Here is an 18405-nt window from a genome sequence, read left to right as displayed (position 1 = left end):
GAACCCGCAAGTCTTAACCCCTCGGCCCAACAACTGCGCCGGCGCACAGACGCCTCAAACGCGGACCGCAACACGTGACCCACGCGCGTAAGCTCCGGCCTCCGGTGCCGGCTCCCCGGCAGAGGCCGGCGAACGCAACAATGCGCGCATGCTTGAGACGGACGCGCGCCTCCGCGACGGTTGCCTCAACCGCTGGGGGGCATGCGCGGTGTGATGCCCGCGAGCTCGCGAAGGAGGAGCTACTGATCGAGGAGCTAGCGCGCTTGCGCAGTAGCTGGACGCGGCCGTTTCTTTCCTCCTTTCCGAGTCGGTTTTGACGGTTAGAGTCGAGTAATAAAATGGCGGCCTGGGGCGTGTTATTTACTGTTCTTTCAGCGGTGTCTGTCTGAGCGGTCGGCTCTCCCCCTCACCGAACAGAGAGCCGAGGCCCTGGGGGACATGGTGTTGGGGACCCAGGGCTTGCTGACCACGAAGTCCTTCGAGAATCTACACCCCGGAAGCGACCGGGCGCGCTCAGCCGGGCCACCAGCAGTCGCTTCCCACCGAGCGCTGCGGCCGCGACCTCGCACCAGCTTGCTGTCGCGCAACCGGGCCTTGCCGCATCCACGACCCAACTAGTGCCGCTGCGGCCGCCGGGAAAGGGAGAAGCCGGCGGGTACGGAAGAGGCCGAGCGCGGGAGCCGGTGTGCGGGGCCTCCCTGGGGGGGGCCCAGGAGTCGGGGTGGGCGGTCTGGGGAGGGGGCGCCGACGTCAGGCCCGGGCGTCTGGCCGGGAAGGGGAGCCGGGGTGGGGGCCGCAGGCCTGGGGAGCAGGAAGCTGAGTCGGAGTGCAGGACCAGGATCTGAACGGGGGACCCTAGGTGAGGGGTCCCAGCCCGGACGGGACATCCTCGGGAGGAGGTGGGGTGAGCGACCCTGGCTTGGGGCGCCGAGCTGGGCGTGCTGGGCGTTGGGGAAGCCGGGAAGGGTGGGGCGGCACGAACGCCGCGACGCAGCCGCGTCTCCGTGAAGCGGGGCTCGGGGCGGAGGCAGGGGGCTGAGCGGGCAGGGCGTCCTGGCGTGGCCTTCCAGGTTTACTTCCCAGCGGTGCTTCTTTCCCCTTGGCCACCTCACCTCTCTCTTCTCTCGCCCCTTCTTTAGCCTGGCTCCACCTCTCACTGCCAGCCCGGGCCATTGATCTGTCTCACACCCTGTTCCATTTAGAAACAGTTTAGAGATCGCGCTTTCCCCTGGTGGTTCAGGCCCCAGGGTCCGCCCTTTGTCTCTCTGGACACAGCACTGTCAAGTATGGCCAGATCTGTTTTCCCCCAGGGTAAACTGATGTCGGCTGAGGTTCAGCCCAAAGAGCAGGGCCGCACGGGCAGCACCGGCCGGCAGAGACCGCATTACTGCATCAGGCACAAATAACAAAGCTTTCTCTAGTTTCTGAAACTTTTAATTTCCTATCATTATGCTTCATACCTAGGAATTATTTCTTAATTTGGTGCCTTTTTAACCACAAGCCTAAACGTCTTTTTAAATTCTTAATGGTAGTAGCACATAAGACTCTAGGTGTCAGGCCTTGTTCTCAGTACTTCATGTGGATTTTTTTTCCCTTTTCTTATGTAAAAAGTTTTATTGTTTGAAATAAAATATATTTTGAAGCTGGATTTGCTAAAATAGATTTTGAAGCCTGGCTGATAATTCAAGTTAACTCTCTTTTTCCACGCCACACCTCTAAAGTTTTGGAGGAAAAACAGTATTATATAGCCTTTGCTTCTAACAAAGCTGGTTTCTTCAATAATATTTGTTAATTAGCCCTTCCTCTGTAGTAGGCACTGTTCTAAACTAAGATTTTTGCACTTGATTTTCACACCTGTTCTACAGATGAAGAAACTGACTCACAATTAAATAACTTGCCCAAGGTCTCCAGCAAGAAAATGTCAAAACTGGGATGCCAGCATCTTGTATTTTCTCAGTTATGTAGTACACGAGATCACCAGTCCAACACCTACAAGATGGGCAGGTTTGGGGCATTTGGAGTACATCAGTAAGCAAAGATCTCTGCAGTCTGGTTGGGTCACTGTTCAGTCAATATGGTAGACTACAGAAGCAGCAACGTTAATTTAGGTTGTTTTACTGTGCCAGTCCTCTCTTCACTTGCAGGTATGAGTTAGCTGTTGAAGATTTACTCCTGTTAACAGTTTTTACACTTTTAGCTCCACCCCTTTTTCCCAGTTAATAAGTTAATAATAGGAAAATGACTTTCAAGTTCTCACCTCTTCTGCCCTCTCGTGGAGATGTTAGCCACTAAATAGGAAAAGAATCCTTGCAGGGACCTGGCCTCTAGAACAGTTGAAGTTCAGTAAGGAATTATGTCAGAAAGGTACCTTGTTTTTGTTTGGATCGCAAAGATTAGTAGCAAAACTTGACTGTTTGGGGGAAGACATTAAAGGAGTTGCAGGTAAAGCCTGAAAAGCATTGTTTATTAAATCACATATTTGACATTTTAGAATCTTGGACTTTATAAAGTCATTTATCCTGTAGTCAGAAAAAAAGCAGCTGTTTATAAAGAAAGTTCATGCATTGTTAGGCTATTGTTAGAAGCTGAAAAGCCTGTAAGCAATTATAGGGAGTCAGATTTTGGAAGACTTTGGGATCTCAGTATTTGAATTTTATTTTATAGATAGCAAAAAACAGTAGGTGATGTGTGACTTTGTGTCTTAATGACCATGAAGGTCCAGGAACTTACTCTGGTGGGTTTGATGTCGAGGACAAATCAGACTGGGAAAAGACTATTAGAAAGGAGTCTAGCCAGGTTTCAGGAACCGTGAACAAATCAATAAATTCCTGGGCAAAGTGGGTAGTAGCACAAGTGGAGTGTTCTGGTCCATTTACCTGGTGAGTTAGGGAGGAAGACAGCATGCACTCAAAGTGGAACTCTCCACTGATTGATTTTTTTTTTTTATAGCAAAGGACATGATGAGGATTAGAAAGCAAATTGCTGATTTTAATGGACAGATGCGAGCACCCTCTTTGGAGAGGTGCCTGTATCCGCGTCAGAAAGAGTACTGTGGGTCCCCCTACTCCTACCCTCCCTTTCACACAGTGGTTTCTGAAGAGGTACACGGGTGGCTTATTTGTGAAGGGTTATAAATTCTCAGAATGTTAACACATTCATATTAATTACATTTTGAACTTTTAAGAGATGTCCTAGCTTAGCACTATACAATTTGGTGTAATTAAATGTTCAATCTTGGGAAATGTATTTCAACTGTCTGGGGCCTAAGAGGACTCGTGTTGTGAAGGTATTTCCATGCTCTTTTAAAATTCTTATTTAAGGAGGAACTTCTTGGGATCATCTAAGAGAATTTTAAATATTAAAAATTGCTTGTCTGTAGCAAGACTGTAAGTGTAATTCACGTAAAATAAGCTAGTTGAGCACTTGTTGATAATATATGCAGTACTTAAGATTATAGATTAAAAATAAATCAATCGGTGTTTCATTTTTTTTTCAAATGACGTTGGTTCAGTGTTGTTCAAAGAGAGGGCCAGTGTTCCTTAGGGAGACTATACTGCCTTCTTCCTGAATCCTTACTGGGTTTGTAACGCTGGGAGCCTAACAACACCTTGGTAAAGTTCTCATTAAGGCAGTTCTCACTAGTATCAGGAATGTTTTTTATCTCATTTCATACTAGAGTGAATTTTAAAAATTCTTTGTGAAAGTTATGTGTTGTCTAGAAGAAGAAACTTTCAAATTCTGACCTTTTTACTTTTAACTTAGGTTCAAAGAAATGGCCAAAAGAACTGCCGAGAAGGAATTAACAGATAGAAATTGGGATCAAGAAGATGAAGCAGAAGAGGTAAAAAGTAACTTCCCTAAGAATGATTTCCTGCTGCTTCTAAAATTAAGTTTATTTTAGAGTTCCTCATGAAGATTCATGGGTAAACTAAAAGTCCTATTTAAGAAGATACTGAATAGGAAATAGTATGGTTTCCTATGACCTTGGTTTAGAAGTTATTAATTACATTTGGGTGCGTTTTTCCACTAGCACCTATTCCCTAAACATTCTACTTCCTTATGGAGACATGTTCCTCCTGAATTTCATACACTTGAAGCATTTTAAACCCATGTTTTAGCCAAGACTGAATGGTAAGTAAATGATAAAGTTGTAAACTTAGCATAGTGACGGTACTCAGACATGAAAAGTGGCCCACCACCACCACCAGCTTGGTCTGCCATACCTATACTTTTAGATTTAAGAAGATGGAGGTTGCCTCCCTCAACTCTAATGCTTCTTGGAGGCCTGCTTTATTTCATATTCTTAAAGATCTGAGACACACACACACACACCCCACTGCCCCCAACCAATTGTGTTAATAGTAATAGAATTTAGATTGGCCTAGGTCCTTTCCTAACAAAATAAAATGGTCTTCCCTGAGGAAATCTTTTAATTTGTCTCTAACAGAGAAGAACACAGTTGCATTTCTAGTGCCTTGCCTCATCAGCAGTTTGATGTTCCGAGGCCAAGTCACTAAGGAAATTTATAACCAAGTTAGCTTTGCAAATTAAAATAGTGCCAAGTTAAAAAAAAACAAAGAATCTGCAGAAGTGTTTCCAAGCTTATTCTTAGACTGCTATCTTCCTTCTGAATCTATTTTCTAATATTTATATTTTTTCCTTTACAAATGTATCTACTAAAATGTTTAGGAAAACCCATATCACAAGTATGTTAATATTTTGGCACAGCTTTTAACATTTCTAACTGACTTGGTGCTTTTAAACCAATCTTTGGCAACTATTTTCCAGGTCTTATACTGTTGTGTTCTGGGCCTGGTAAGATTTAGACTACCATATGATGATTTACTTTGCCATTAAAATATTTCAGGAATGAAAGAATTTACATTTGGATAGATTCTAATGAAATGAGGATGGAAGGACATGACATTTAATTTGGGGCAAGTGTAGCCAAATGGTCCCTTCTATGGGTGTAGCATTCTCTTTAAGTTGAACATTATCTGAAGTAGCTATAGATGAGAATTATTTACAGAAAATACTTTATGCCAGTCCTACAAGGTGAAAGTAGGGTTGAAGTAAAGCCAAAGATCTCCAGCAGGTTTCTGAGTAGACATAGCACTTTCCGCATTCTGGTGGGGAGCAGTGGCTTTCCGCAGGCCCACTGAGTCTCAGGCACCTCAGTGGTCTTTTTGATGATCGGCAAATGGGCAAGGCTCAAAAATTGTGTGTAAAAATAAAATTTTTTTTTGAAAATTGTAATAGTAAGATGTGGACATCTGGGTTTCAGAACTGGCTCCAATACCAACTATTGCTGATTTGTAAGGTACCTTCTGGCCCTTAAGGAACAGATTATGTTTCTTAAAACTCTTTATATTCTAAGTTTGATTAATATTATTTGGAATATTTAAATAATTGGTCCTAAGTAGTTTTGCACCAAAGTTCTGAAAGTCTTAGTCTTGTCAAAACTTTCATACATGTGCTCTTCTGTCTGGATTGTGATTCAAAGCTTGGATTTGTAGATTGTAGCAGATTTCTGATTCACCAAGCTAGTTTTAAAATTCACCAGGTAAATAGAGATGCAACTTTATTTTAATGTGCTCTCTCCATGATTTATGTTACCAGGATTAACAGTACTTTAAAAGCAGCAGATATTAGATGAGTTTGTCTAGTCTAGCTTTTTTGTTCAGCATCTTTATCTCCTTTTTGGCTTTATCTTACTGCTATTTAATTTGTGCACTTCTGCAGGTGGGAACATTCTCTGTGGCCAGTGAGGAAATCTTGAAGAATAGAGCCATAAAGAAAGCCAAGCGTAGGAATGTTGGATTTGAAGTGAGTGTTTTCTTACAGCTTTTGGTATTAAACAATAATTTGATTTTTGAATTGCAAAGTATTCAACCTATGGGAACTGTCAGATCAATAAATGCTCTTTAAAATTCTTACTCCTTTTGTTAAACTCCTTTGGTGTAGACCATGGGAGATAGAGAATAATAATATGAGATCTGTACTCTAAAGGGAGCTTATTCAGTTGCAGAAATAAGATACAACTTTGAGTTGAGTGACAATATGAAGAGGAAAAATGAGTATAGCAATGCAAAGGCAAGAGAATAGGCATCAGATAGGAGTAAGAAAGGAAAAGGTCAGGGGCTCAGTCTCACGTGCTTCCTGGGATTGAGGTGTGGTAGGTAGAGTCCTTAGTGATGTTGAAATGCTTCATTCCTGTGTTCAGGATAAAAGAGGAGTTGTAACTCCAGAGTTGAAATCATGTGTCAGTATTAAGCAGGGGCCCCACTTTTAACAGCTCTTCCCCAGTACACTTCTCAGCTTCACGCACGTTGTAGTTGCGGGAGTGCTGTTTGGTGGCCTGTCTGCTGTCAGGCAGGAGAAGCTGGTTTGAACATCCCAGGTGGCAGTTTGGAATAAAACATGTTCTGTGGTGGCTCTGTTCAATTTTTTTTATTCCAACTTCTTTTCTGGTCTAATTTTATTCTTAAGTATGGTGACTAGTTGGAATGTAGGTATTGAGCTTAGTGATATTTGATGGCTCTCTGGTGGACAGAGGGGGTTAGCCATCTTAGGGAGGAAGTGATCGGTTGAGTTCTGGAAGTGCATTTTAAGGTGTGCTGAGACGTTCTCTGGAAGACCACCGGGATGCTGGTTGGCTGCCCAGAACAGCAGCAGGGCTGCGAGGTGGGTATAGCTCTGAGAATTTTCACCACTCAGAGGTTGGAGGAGAGAGGGAGCCCACAACGAAGGAGAAGTTGAGGTCAGTCTCAGGAAGGGATGGCCCTGCTGTTGGATGAAGGAAGGCGGACAGATGGAAACCATGTAGACCACAATCTAACGCTGGCCCAAAAAAGGAAGGGGTAGGCAGAGGCCTCCACTAAGAGAGAGAGGAAGTACGCGTGGGTGATTGAAATCTACTTCTAACATCAAGTTGCCATCAGAACTTGAATACTAGAGAAATTATTTGTTGTATCATCCACTTTATGTTGAAATGTGGCTTTTCCCATATAGTTGATTTGTTTGTTCATTCATTCAGCATATCAGCTGGGTACTGGAGAGACAGTGGGTGAAATAGACCAAAGTATCCCTGCCTTGTGGAGCTTACATCCCAATGGGGCCCGAATGGCTGTCTTCTCATTCAGCTCTTACTCTCATTTTTCTGAATGTCTCTCATTCTTTTTTTTTTTTAACCCAGTGGTTCTTGAATTTTTATGATGATTATGATTCTAGAGACAATTTACTGTCAGCAGTTTCCAAAATAGCTGTGATTACCATATGGCTTGTAAGTCATTCAGACTAAAAGGTTCTGAAGGGCCCCATGTAGCTTTACAGTTTGTCTGTGAATCATTGTTATAGGGTGATAATAATTTAACAAAAATAAGGTGGCGCATTTGTATTTTGAATCACTAAAAATCAAAATTTAGAGTATTAGAACCTAAGGTATTTTTATTACATGCATTAAAATTCATGTAAGTTAATATTTTGCAATCTTTAATAATTTTATTGCCATAAGTGTATCAGTGGTCAGTATGCATCTGAAATTCTATAAATGTGATTGGAACGTCTGTGTTTTTTGAAAACTGCAATAATATTAGGCTAACTGGCCTGTTTAGAAAATGAAGAGTTTGCAGTTTAATATTTTATGATACTATGATTGTAATTCATTTGTGTAAGAACATAAGGTTTGTATGTGCTCTTGAATGTTCTGAAGCGTGTATTCCATGGTGTATTTTTGAGGATATTTCCTAGAGCCTCTCTTGAATGTTTGGTCTAAGAAGCAGATCACCCCCCTATAGTGTAACCACTACTTTGAATTACAGAAAGATCTTATTAAAGAAATTGTAATGACTTTAGCACGGCACTGTAAACTGAGGAACTGTTCCCTGAAAGTTCCAGGGGCAGGGAGCAGTTTTAGAAGGAATACGAAATGTTTCCAAGCATCTTGGGTTAGAGGTGTGAGGAAGCAGGGAGAAAATGGAAGTAAAAAGTGACCTCTGGAACGAAAAATCTAGATTTGAGACTGAGTCAACTTCTCAAGTTTCTTTAGGCTGAAAGCAGATTGAGAGCTGCTGAACTTCCTAGGAAATTACAAGTAGGTGGGTAAAATGCTTTCAGGCAACCTAACTTGATGTTTCTACAACTTCCTTAGGCAAATGGTCTGTCCGAGTAAGTACATGAAAAATCTTTCATTTGGGGTTTAGCTGTGTTCTGAGGCTGTCATGTGTACATAAATGTATTGCATTAGTCTTTTTTACCTCTATCTTTAAAAATTATATTTCACTATAAATTATGATTATCTTTCTTGGCTGTTCAGGGAGGCAGCTTTGAAGTGCAAGGCTCTCATGAATAAAGTATCTCATTTCCTATTTCTGTTTGTGCTGGCAGTCTTCTTTAATGGTGGTTGCATAAGAATTCTAGGTGCTGTTTAGCTAAGATAATATTGTCACTTGCTTATTCGGTGATAAAAGTAGAGTTATCTAATGTGTGCTCTTTCTTTATATTTCAGTCTGATAGTGGAGGGGCCTTCAAAGGTTTTAAAGGTCTGGCTGTACCTTCTGGAGGAAGAGGGTTTTCTGGATTTGGTAATGGCGCTGGAGGGAAGTCTTTGGAAGGCCTGTCGAATGGGAACAATGTAACTGGTTCCCCTTCCTTCACTGAAAGGGCAGTGATTGAGGCCAAGGCAGCCTTTGGTAAGTAGGTTCCCCTTCCTGCAAGAACATCTGTGTAAAGATAAGCTATAAGAAAGGACTTTGCTCACCTGTTCTTCTTATACTTACCCCGGGCCCTGGGACTCTATGAGCAAAAACAGGATAATAAAGACAGGGATGGAAATTAGTGAGATGTAGAGTAAGTGAGTAGAGCACAGGCTTTTGAGCCAGCAGAGACCTAGGCTCTGTTCTCTGCCCTGCCAGTTACCAGCTGTGACCTTGGTAAAGTTCTTTAACATCTGAGCCTCCAAATCTTCAACTGTGAAATGAAAGTGATCCTCAGAATTGACCTAAGGGTCAAAGGAGAAGAGGAGGCTCTTAGTGGACCCTCTGGAAAGGCCTGCCTCTCCATCCCCTCATTCACTATATGTGTACCGAGGATTTTGCTGTGTGGCACACACCTATCAGGAATTGAGGGGTCCAGTTTAGATTTATTTTGCCCGGGATGTGTTGTGGCCTGATCCTGTTTTGAGGGATTTAGTCAAGAACCCTCGTGATAACAGAGAATCAGATCGTGGGTTAAAGTCTTCCGTTCTGGGAAATGACCGTGACTGGGATTACACCCAGCTCGTTATTCTGAGTGTATGCTGTTTCATTTTAGTTTGGCAGAATGTTTGGTATGTTAGGATAAGCACTTTCTGTTAAGATTTTAACTCCACTAATATACGTTTATCCCTACAACCTTGGGGTTTAAATTTTATACCAACAATATTTAGACAATTCTGGGTGAAATGGGCATCCCTTTGAAGGAAAAGATTATTTGTAAAATGTAGAGGTTTAATGCAAACATGTAGCAGGTAATGGTCTTGTATTAAGTTTGATTTGATTTTTGGATAACCAGTTCCTAATACTAGATGTGCATATTTCTTGAACTGTCACCAAAATGGGATACAATAAAAGCAGGAAATAAGGCAGAGTGACATAAAAATCTAGGTGATTTAATTAAGTCAACTTCTAAACAAAGTCTTAAAACTTTGTAATTTCTTATAGGATCTTTTGCTGCAAATGGCCCTATCTCCTTGTTAGATAAAAAGATTTCAAATCCCAAAACCAATGGCGACAGTCAGCAGCCCTCTTCCTCTGGCCTTAGCACAAGTGCAGCCCGCCACGCGAACGCCTATCACAAGCAGTTGGCTGCCTTAAACTGTTCTGTCCGAGATTGGATAGTGAAGCACGTGAACATGAACCCACTCTGCGACCTGACACCTATCTTTAAGGACTATGAGAAACACTTGGCAAGTATTGAACAGCAGCATGGGAGCGGTGGTGGCAGCAGCAATTCTGAAAGTGAAACTAACAGAATGTCCATTGAAACACAGTCTCCTTCCCTATTGGTTTCAACAAAATTACAGCAAGCATCAACGTTTCTGTTTCATGGCACCAGAACTGAGGATGTGTCTGAGAAGAGGGTGGAGGCTGCATCTGAAAAGAAAACGGACCCATCGCTTGGAGCAACAAGTGCCTCATTTAACTTTGGCAAGAAAATAGATAGTTCTGTTTTGGGTTCATTGAACTCTGGCCCCCTGTTTGGATTTTCATTTTCTTCTGGAAACTCCAGTTTATTTGGCAAAGATACTGCCCAGAGTAAACCTGTGTCTGCACCATTTCCCACTAAAGCACTGGAGAGCCAAGCAGAAGGAGGCAGTAATGAATGCAAAGGTAAATGTGTTTATGCACCTAGGTCTGTTGCGATTTGTGTAAGTTTAGTGGTTAGTAGGAAAAGCACGCATTTGTCATCTAGGTGGATCTGGATTCATAGTGTGACCTCGTCATTTCCTAGATGTGATCCTGGGCAGTGGATTTGTCTCTAAGTCTCAGTTTCCTTATTTGTGAAAGAAAATAAAACTTACTTTGTAGGTCATTCTAAGGATTAAGAATATAAAAATAAAAAACAACAGAAATATTCAGCACAGTGACTTGTAAAATTATCAAACGTGGCTTTCCATGTTGAAAATACTGAGTGAATTAACTGCTCTGAAAATTGTGTTTTACTGGGAAAGTTTGTAATGAATATTCACTGAATTGTTTGTATTTAAGTGATTTGATTATAAGTAGAGTCGCATGGGGACTTACACATAAAGCCATGGGGAATAGATTGACAGTGTTCTCCTGAAAACATATCTGGGTTACAGCCACCTTTCCAGAAGTTTGTCCCTTATGTACTGATACACTATCAGTACCCCAAGCCAGGCATTGTCCCAACTCCTCACTCTCCTTTTTATCACCAAATAAGCAAGTGAGTAACAATATTATCTTAGCTAAATAGCACCTAGAAACCTTACGCATTAAAGGAAACTGCCAGCACAAACCAATAGGAAATAGTTTGTAGCTCTCTCAGAGGGCCGAGTGACATCTTCTCTCTTCATCACTTGGTGGCTGTGAACAAATGGCCGAAGATACTCGTCAGCAGTTAAAAGTACATCTCTCAGGAGGTGTTAACACATCTGACCCTTGAGAAAGAAAAAGATCTGAAAATTCTGTCTACCTGGAGCTAACCTTTCATTACTATTCTTCTTTGCCTTCAAGTGTATTGTCAGGCAAGGGCCGTTTAGGCAAAGCATCACTAAGTCTCCTCTTACCTCTCTGTCCTAAAGAAGACAAGCACGGCACCTGTCCTGGTCCCGGGCAGTCCCAGGGGCGCGGCAGCTGAGTGTTCCTGGAAGGGATGTTGGATAAGAATTGAGCCTCCATCGTCCCTCTGCGTGGGTGCCACTCAGTAAGGCATTACTGCTCGTCTTGTGGGTATCCCATCGGAGGCATCAGGGAGCCTCGGAGAGCTTCTTAAAATGACGGATGCCCTGGAGAGCTTGTCTCAGGAGAGACCTTCCCAAAATTTAACTCTTGTGACTTAAACTGTTTGAGCACCAGAATTGTTTTTCTTAGAGTTGCTTTTTAATTGTGAGTTTCATATGACTGCCTTTTTCTTTGAGACCGTGGTGCCCAGCTCTCGTGTGAGACACTGGAGTGGATGGAAGGGCCTTCAGGCTCGGTCGGGGGTGCACCAGCTCGGGCTTGAGAGGGGTGGCATTAGGACTCAGCTTAAGTCACCCTGGCTTTGCAGGGATTCCTCTGACACTGTGCCTGTCAGCAGGTGCATCTGTTTTCCCTGTCTGGCCACTGCTGACATGGATCACGCCTTGGCATGATGCTGATACGGTCATGGGAATGTTTGGGGGTGAAGGTGTTAGAGGCCTAGCTGAGAAGTTCATTTTCCAGTGGTAATCTGAGTGTAAAAGTGTGGACTGATTATTTTTCTGCGAAAGTTTGCCTATACACCAAGTCATAAGCATGGACATTTATTCATTGCAAGGCTTTTTACAGATTAACATTTTTAAATGTTCTCATTAAAAATACTATTTTTCACCAAATGAAGTCCAGTGAGTGTACCCACCCCCTCTCCATTGAGAAGTGTGCTTTCAGTCTTTCTCTCAGCTTTCATGGGGTTTTTAGGTTGCGGTAAGGGGGCAGTCAAACTTTCAAGTTTTCAAGTCCATGATTTGAATCTTACTGAGCTAGTGTTTTGTTGTTTTTTAAGGTGGAGATGAAGAGAGTGACGAGCCTCCCAAAGTTGTAGTTACCGAAGTAAAAGAAGAAGATGCTTTTTACTCCAAAAAGTGAGTGAGAGTCGCTGGAACCTCCTTGGTAAAGAGGCTTTCAGAGACACGGAAGAAGGCTTCTGGCCAGAGAGTGCGGAGGAATCACCGACCACCCCACCCTGGGGCTGGGCTGGGCCTGCTCTTTGAACTAGAATGAGGAAGAATTCTTGGCCTGTTTACTTGAAAACAAACCAATTCTAGAAATGTCCTGCTGAGCATCTCTGCACTTTCTTGTTATTTGCACTTTAGAGACAGGCTTTTCTTTGATCCACAGTCCCCGTCTAGTCTCCGATTTCTCTCCCTTTCTCTCCTTTCCCTTCCCCTCCTCCCCCCACAAAGAAAGTTACCTGGTCACTGATTTCAGGTTGGGTTTTACTTCTGCTCTTACCCAGGAGGCGTCTCTGATCCGCCCCTGAAGACCCTCTTGCCCTTTGTGGGTTTTCTCTCAACCAGAACGTTCTGCACAGTAACCATCCCTCTCCATGAAGGCTGTATCTTTCCCCCAGGATGGGCGCCGTTTTATATTTTTTATTTTAAGTGAGAACTGCTACTCTCAAAGAAAGCTGAATAGAAAATCTGAATGATCTCACCTCTCAATGAAATTAGAACTTTCTAACAAAGATATTTACAGAACATTTGTGCCATTTTAGAAGCTTCCTTAGATGTGTTTTTTAATTCAAAGATTTCAGACTGAGTCAGCAGTTTTCGTAACATAAATCTCCATGTCCTAGGGCGTCCAAGCATTACTTATTTTTGAGAACTTTTAAAAGAGGCTGCAGTTCCTTTTAAATTTATGCAGATGACATGAAGGAGTGACACTAACTTAAGAATTTTTTCCTAATCAGAATAAATCAGGAGCAGACAGTGGTTTTGATTGGCTTATTAATAACCTGAGACGTGGGACCTGGAAGGCTGGGAAGATGTTTAATGACATTGCCATTAGTTAGGCCTTAAGAATGTTTTCCAGATTTATTTCAGCATCTTGGGAGGTTACAAATTGAAGGTGCCCTGAAGAGAATTCAGAAATAAGAAGTAGAGAAAGAGGAGGAGAGATGGGAGCGGAGTGTCCTGTATCTTGTTCGTGTCCTTAGAGGACCGGGTCGTCTCCCTGGAGCTCAGGGCCGGGGCAGCATATCGGAGAGGTGTGGGGAGTTGAGCTCTAGTTTGGACTGACTTGAGAAAAGATAGTTTTCAGAAAATGCTATTTAAAAAGTGTTGGGCCCACTATTTAATAATTTGAAAACATAGGGGTTCTATAACCAGATTTTCTTACTCTGGTTCATGCTGGACCCAGTCTGGATCAAAGGTTTATCCTGAAGCTTCCTCTCCTCTCATTTAGTACAGATTTTTCCACACAAGTGTGAACAGTGGTTGTTGGGAAACCGTGTGACTTGATTTGTCATTGAGTGTCTGAATGTACCTATTTTTTTTCCATAGGTGTAAACTATTTTACAAGAAAGATAAAGAATTTAAAGAGAAAGGTGTAGGTACTCTGCATTTAAAACCTACAGCAAATGAGAGGACACAACTTTTAGTGCGGGCAGACACCAATTTAGGTGGGTATCTTTTTTTTTTTTTTTTTGCTAGTGGCACAAAATTATCATAACCACATGGTATGTAAAAGCCCTTTGGCCTTGCTGATTTCAGTCCTTGAGATTTTCAAGATACTGATGTGTTTTTTGAAACAGCATAGAGTTCATTCAGGCGAGGTCATCCTGTACTTCCTGGTTATACATGCAGTTGAGTACAGGGGCAATAGTGTGTGAGAAAACAGGTGGTTAAGGGCTGCAGCCTAGAGTAACAGAGGCTTAGAAGCTGCAGGTAAGTTGGATGGTTTAATAAACATGGAATGGAACTTAACCATGGAATCCTTCCTATGTAACAATCCTTCACCCGACGCCCCTCAGCTTTTCCCTTGCAACAAGCCGCTGGAAGGAGCAGGGGCGGTGCCTGGTGCGGTGGCCTGTCTGAGAGGACGTGGTTGCTGGTAGTGGCAGCTTCTGGGAGGCTGTCCTCTTCCTTTGGGCCTGACGGGCCCATGGCAGGAGCACGGGGAGAGCAAGCGAGCTCACCCACGGAGCCACACGGGCCTCATGGCACATTCTGTGGCACGGCCATTCTTCCTCTGCCTGGACGACATGGTGAAGGCTTCAGGTTGTGCCAGCGTGTTCTTCCTTCAGTGCACGGGCGTATGGTATTCAGAAAGGGCAACCGTCCTGCCAGAGGCTGCGCCCGGGGACAGGCAGAGGGCAGGGCAGAGAGCAGTTCCTTCACCTGGAGGCTGAGCGCAAGCCTGCTGGAGGCCTCACAGTCCTCCCAGGGCCACCGTGCTGGCGGCGTCTGTATCAGGGACCCAGTGCCCTTTTTTATGACATTTCTGGTAGCTTTCAATTTTAGATCCATTAAGTATAAGTTGCTCCAATAGTTAATGTTTAGCATATTAAAGCTATAGTTTCGTGAAGCTATAGTGCATGATTTTGATGTATTTTTTCCTTTGTTAAATGCAGGCAACATATTGCTGAATATTCTGGTTCCACCCAATATGCCATGTACCCGAACAGGGAAAAACAACGTGCTTATTGTCTGTGTTCCAAACCCACCCGTGGATGAGAAGAACGCCGGCACGCCAGTCACTATGTTAATTCGTGTAAAAGCAAGTGAGGATGCGGACGAGCTGCACAGAATCTTACTGGAGAAAAGGGGTGCCTGAGCACACTTTGAGGAATTGCTGTCAAGCTGCTGCTCCCCCACCGCCCCTTAAACTAGGCAGTTTTTCTTCTCTAACTTTGACATTCTGAGAACTTAAGATAACTTAAAACTTTTGTGAGGATGATTAATGTGGCCAATAAAAATTTTAAGTGTTAAGTGTTAAGAAACTGTATTCTCCTTTCTTAAGAACTATCTAATGTGTGAAATACATTTGAATGAAATTTTTTGGAAGCTTTTTAATATTCATTTATTAAACTGACCATAAGTGATTTCTTAATGGACTGAGATCAGGGTACTAATGAGATTTCCCAAAGGCTTTTCCCATCCACAGTTTCGAGGTTCTCTGCGTTCCAACAGTGTGTGTCCAGAAGGAAACTTACCTGTAGCGTTCTCTCTAGTGGACTTGGCTGATTTATATGCTGCCATGCTGGGACAAATGTTCTTTGCTTCATTTTTTTAAGTGGTATTTTAAAGCTGAGATGTGATTAAATGTTCACCTTCAGCTTTAGAGTTGTTAGCTGTTTATTTGCGGGTGTTGGCCTTTAACCTTGTAGACTGCTCTACTATGATTCAGGAACTGCTTTTTCATTTTAAAAGGAAACAAGTAGCTTGTTCTTTGGTTTTGTCAATTTGGTTTTATAGTTTTATCCATGAGGTGCTGTTACTTCTGTATCCCCCTGGAGACAAATGGGCTAGAGGGGGATTGCCAGAAATGAGGTTTAAAAGCACAAATTTGGTAGTTTACAGTTTATAGACCGTGGACAGTAAACTCATACAAAGAAAGTTAGGTCAGGGTTGAGCCATGCTACAGAAGGAAGAGAACATGCTCTCAGTGACCTGCACCCTGGTGAACTCTGGGTCTAAAAACTACCACTACTAAAAGTCATAGGAGCTGTTACACACACGAGCCATGTGAATTAACCAGGAATCATGCAATAAGGTAATGGAAGAGAAAATTATGTGTATAAATGTTGCCTTTAACATTAGACAGTAGTGTCTTCTACATTTGATACCTGAAATTTCCATTTACTTTTTTAAGAGTAAAATAGTTTGTTTGGATGGGAGCCATGTCTGTACACGAGGATATCCGTGTCACTCCTCCGTAGCTGTTAGGTAACTGACATTCTTTCTTTGAAGACTCTGGGCACATGAACTAAATGCAGATTTTAACGTTTCAGTGTCCACTTCATCATTCCTCATGAATCATCTTCAATGCTGGTATCAGATGATCTTTAAAGGCTCAGGATCCATGCCTGAGGGCTCACACTTGCATATTGTGATCTTTAGGACATAATGTCTTCTGACTTGGAAAAGAGTAGTCAAAATGTAGATAGTACAGTTGCTTTTTTTAATAGAAGCTACAATTTTTAGATGTAAAGGGGGTGGGGAAACCATTTTATGATCAAATATTTTAGGTTTCAGGCACTTGTGGTAAGATAGTTGGGTCCATGTTTACCATGGGATCCTTGTACTACTATGCTGTCTGCTTCCAGAGGGCGAATGTGGGTGCCGTGCAGAGGCGTGCTGACGCCATAATGGATGTGGTTAAACTTAGCTGTACTGTAGATCCAGGGAGGAAGTGACCATTGTGTCTGCATTTACTTTTCAGAATTGAGGCCATTCGTGAATTTTGTTGTAATTTATAGTAATCAGGTGGTTGCTGCTGTTCTAGTAGTACAGATCTTGCCCTCCTCACTGTCGTTTTATCCAGCTGTTAGAGGAAGAGGAAGCCCAGGGACAGACTTGAGTGCAGTGTGGTACAATTTAGCCACACACGCCCATGTTCCCAACAAAGTGGTGGGCGTCCCTGGGCATACATCTTGTGAGTGGGCATTGTGTTGTTAGCCTTTGCATGTGGAGTGGAATGTTCACCAGAAAATGGCATGAGAAGATCATGATTGGATTACCTTTTAACACTTACTGTAAAAAGTTTATTTTTAAATTAGTGGATCTGTGTGGCTTTCTTTTTTCCTAACATTCCCAGCAAATTCTTGCTGCTAAGACTCACTGTTAGTGAAAATTACAGGGGAAAATGTGTGTACCATAACTCCAAATGTGACATTGTCTTAAAACTGCTCTTATGCTTTAGGAACTTGTTGGTCTCCACTTCAATTATGTATTAGTATAAAAAAGTCCATTATGTATGAATTGTACTGTAAAATCTAAGTGCTTGTATGTTATTTGGGGGAGGGGGCCACCTTGCCCTCTGTAGGGCTTGCCTTTCCTTTCCCACTGTATGGATAGCTAAATTCTTCCCCCCCGGATTAATTTATTCCTAACAAAATATTAGCAATTAAGCTTTAAAATGTTTAATGTGGACTGAAAGTTTCATCTTTAATTTGAGAGTCTATAAAGTATGTCATATATGGCCTAAATGAGGCATGTATATCTGTAAATCAGACTGTATTGCATCTTGACATTGAGTGTCCCAGTGGCCTTTTTAAAAAATTGGTATGTGTCCATCTCATCCTTTTGTGCATTCCCAGTAAGCAAAAAATTGAGTGTTCTGCTGTCTTACTAGAATTAGACTGAAAATGTGTGTCCAGTTTTTAAAGTAGTTTAGATTGTTTTTCATGGAAGGACAGGTTGACCATTTATGGACTGGTTTTCTTTAAAAGGATTATAGTTTTACAATTCTAAATCATATTTTTTTATATGCTGCATGCCAAAAATATCTACCTCCTTTGAGGTAGTGAAGAAAACACTTAATACTCCACCTTACCATTAGGAGTTCAAGTTTTCACTGAGAAAGCATTTTTTGGTTTACAGGTAAACAAGTTGTTTGTTTTTGAGCATTTGGCAGTTATTCCTACATTTCAGAAGTCAAAATGCAAGCACAAAGTATTTGAAGGCTTTGCGAACTAATAGCCTGCTCCCAAACCCCTGAGTATTCTTTCTCATGTTGGAAGTAAGGATTTTAAGTAGAAATTGATTTATCCTGTAGTACTGGTAGGTGATGGTAGGAGCCCAACAAAACTGGTCTTCCAATCCTGTGTTCGGAGCACAAGGCCACTTGTATGTTCTTGGCTAGTGGCAATCATGGTAGGGACTTGGGACTCTGCATCTGATGCAGACACAAGGGTAACAGAGATGTAAAACTTCTTAGTAATCAAATGGACAGATTGTTTGCTATCTTAAATACAAAAATGTTTTCTAAAATGAAGATACTTGAATTGTCAATGTAATCTTGATTTGTGTTAGTGTTGGAATGGTCCCACTGAGGAAGTGTAACAATCCATGAAATGTGAATAAATGGAAAGTAAACAGAATCAATGTTTGCTGCTTTGATGTTCCCATGATGCACCTGGGATGAAGACAAGTCAGGCTGACTCAGGGGAGAGGGGTCCTGCAGAAGCAGTGCCAGAGCCCTGTGCTGAAGCAGGAAGGACTGC

At 42.4% G+C, this 18405-nt stretch overlaps 1 protein-coding gene across 3 annotated transcripts; it reads left to right on the top strand.

The window, feature by feature from the left end:
* The first annotated feature begins 286 nt into the window (after positions 1-286).
* On the top strand, positions 287-18282 carry NUP50 (nucleoporin 50). 3 transcript variants are annotated; one of them, XM_036931365.2, is made up of 9 exons: positions 287-655; positions 2279-2364; positions 3763-3841; positions 5743-5826; positions 8507-8690; positions 9699-10367; positions 12244-12322; positions 13742-13860; positions 14812-18282. In XM_036931365.2, the coding sequence occupies exons 2-9, from the start codon at positions 2354-2356 to the stop codon at positions 15012-15014; spliced, it is 1428 nt and encodes a 475-aa protein (XP_036787260.1). In that variant the 5' UTR covers positions 287-655; positions 2279-2353; the 3' UTR covers positions 15015-18282. The 3 variants fall into 3 exon arrangements, with proteins under 3 accessions (XP_036787260.1, XP_036787261.1, XP_057342275.1); XM_036931366.2 differs by lacking the exon at positions 2279-2364; XM_057486292.1 differs by lacking the exon at positions 2279-2364 and having other exon boundaries at positions 287-683.
* The last annotated feature ends 123 nt before the right edge of the window (positions 18283-18405 follow it).

This window comes from Manis pentadactyla, chromosome 10 (assembly GCF_030020395.1).
Source record: "Manis pentadactyla isolate mManPen7 chromosome 10, mManPen7.hap1, whole genome shotgun sequence".
NCBI lineage: Eukaryota > Metazoa > Chordata > Mammalia > Pholidota > Manidae > Manis > Manis pentadactyla.
This window is presented reverse-complemented; position numbering and strand designations above follow the sequence as displayed.

Excerpts from the sequence above, each read along its gene's own strand:
- NUP50 (XM_036931365.2), top strand. Across the intron at positions 3,842-5,742 it reads AAGAAGATGAAGCAGAAGAG|GTGGGAACATTCTCTGTGGC; the intron begins GTAAAAAGTAAC and ends GCACTTCTGCAG. Across the intron at positions 5,827-8,506 it reads GTAGGAATGTTGGATTTGAA|TCTGATAGTGGAGGGGCCTT; the intron begins GTGAGTGTTTTC and ends TTTATATTTCAG.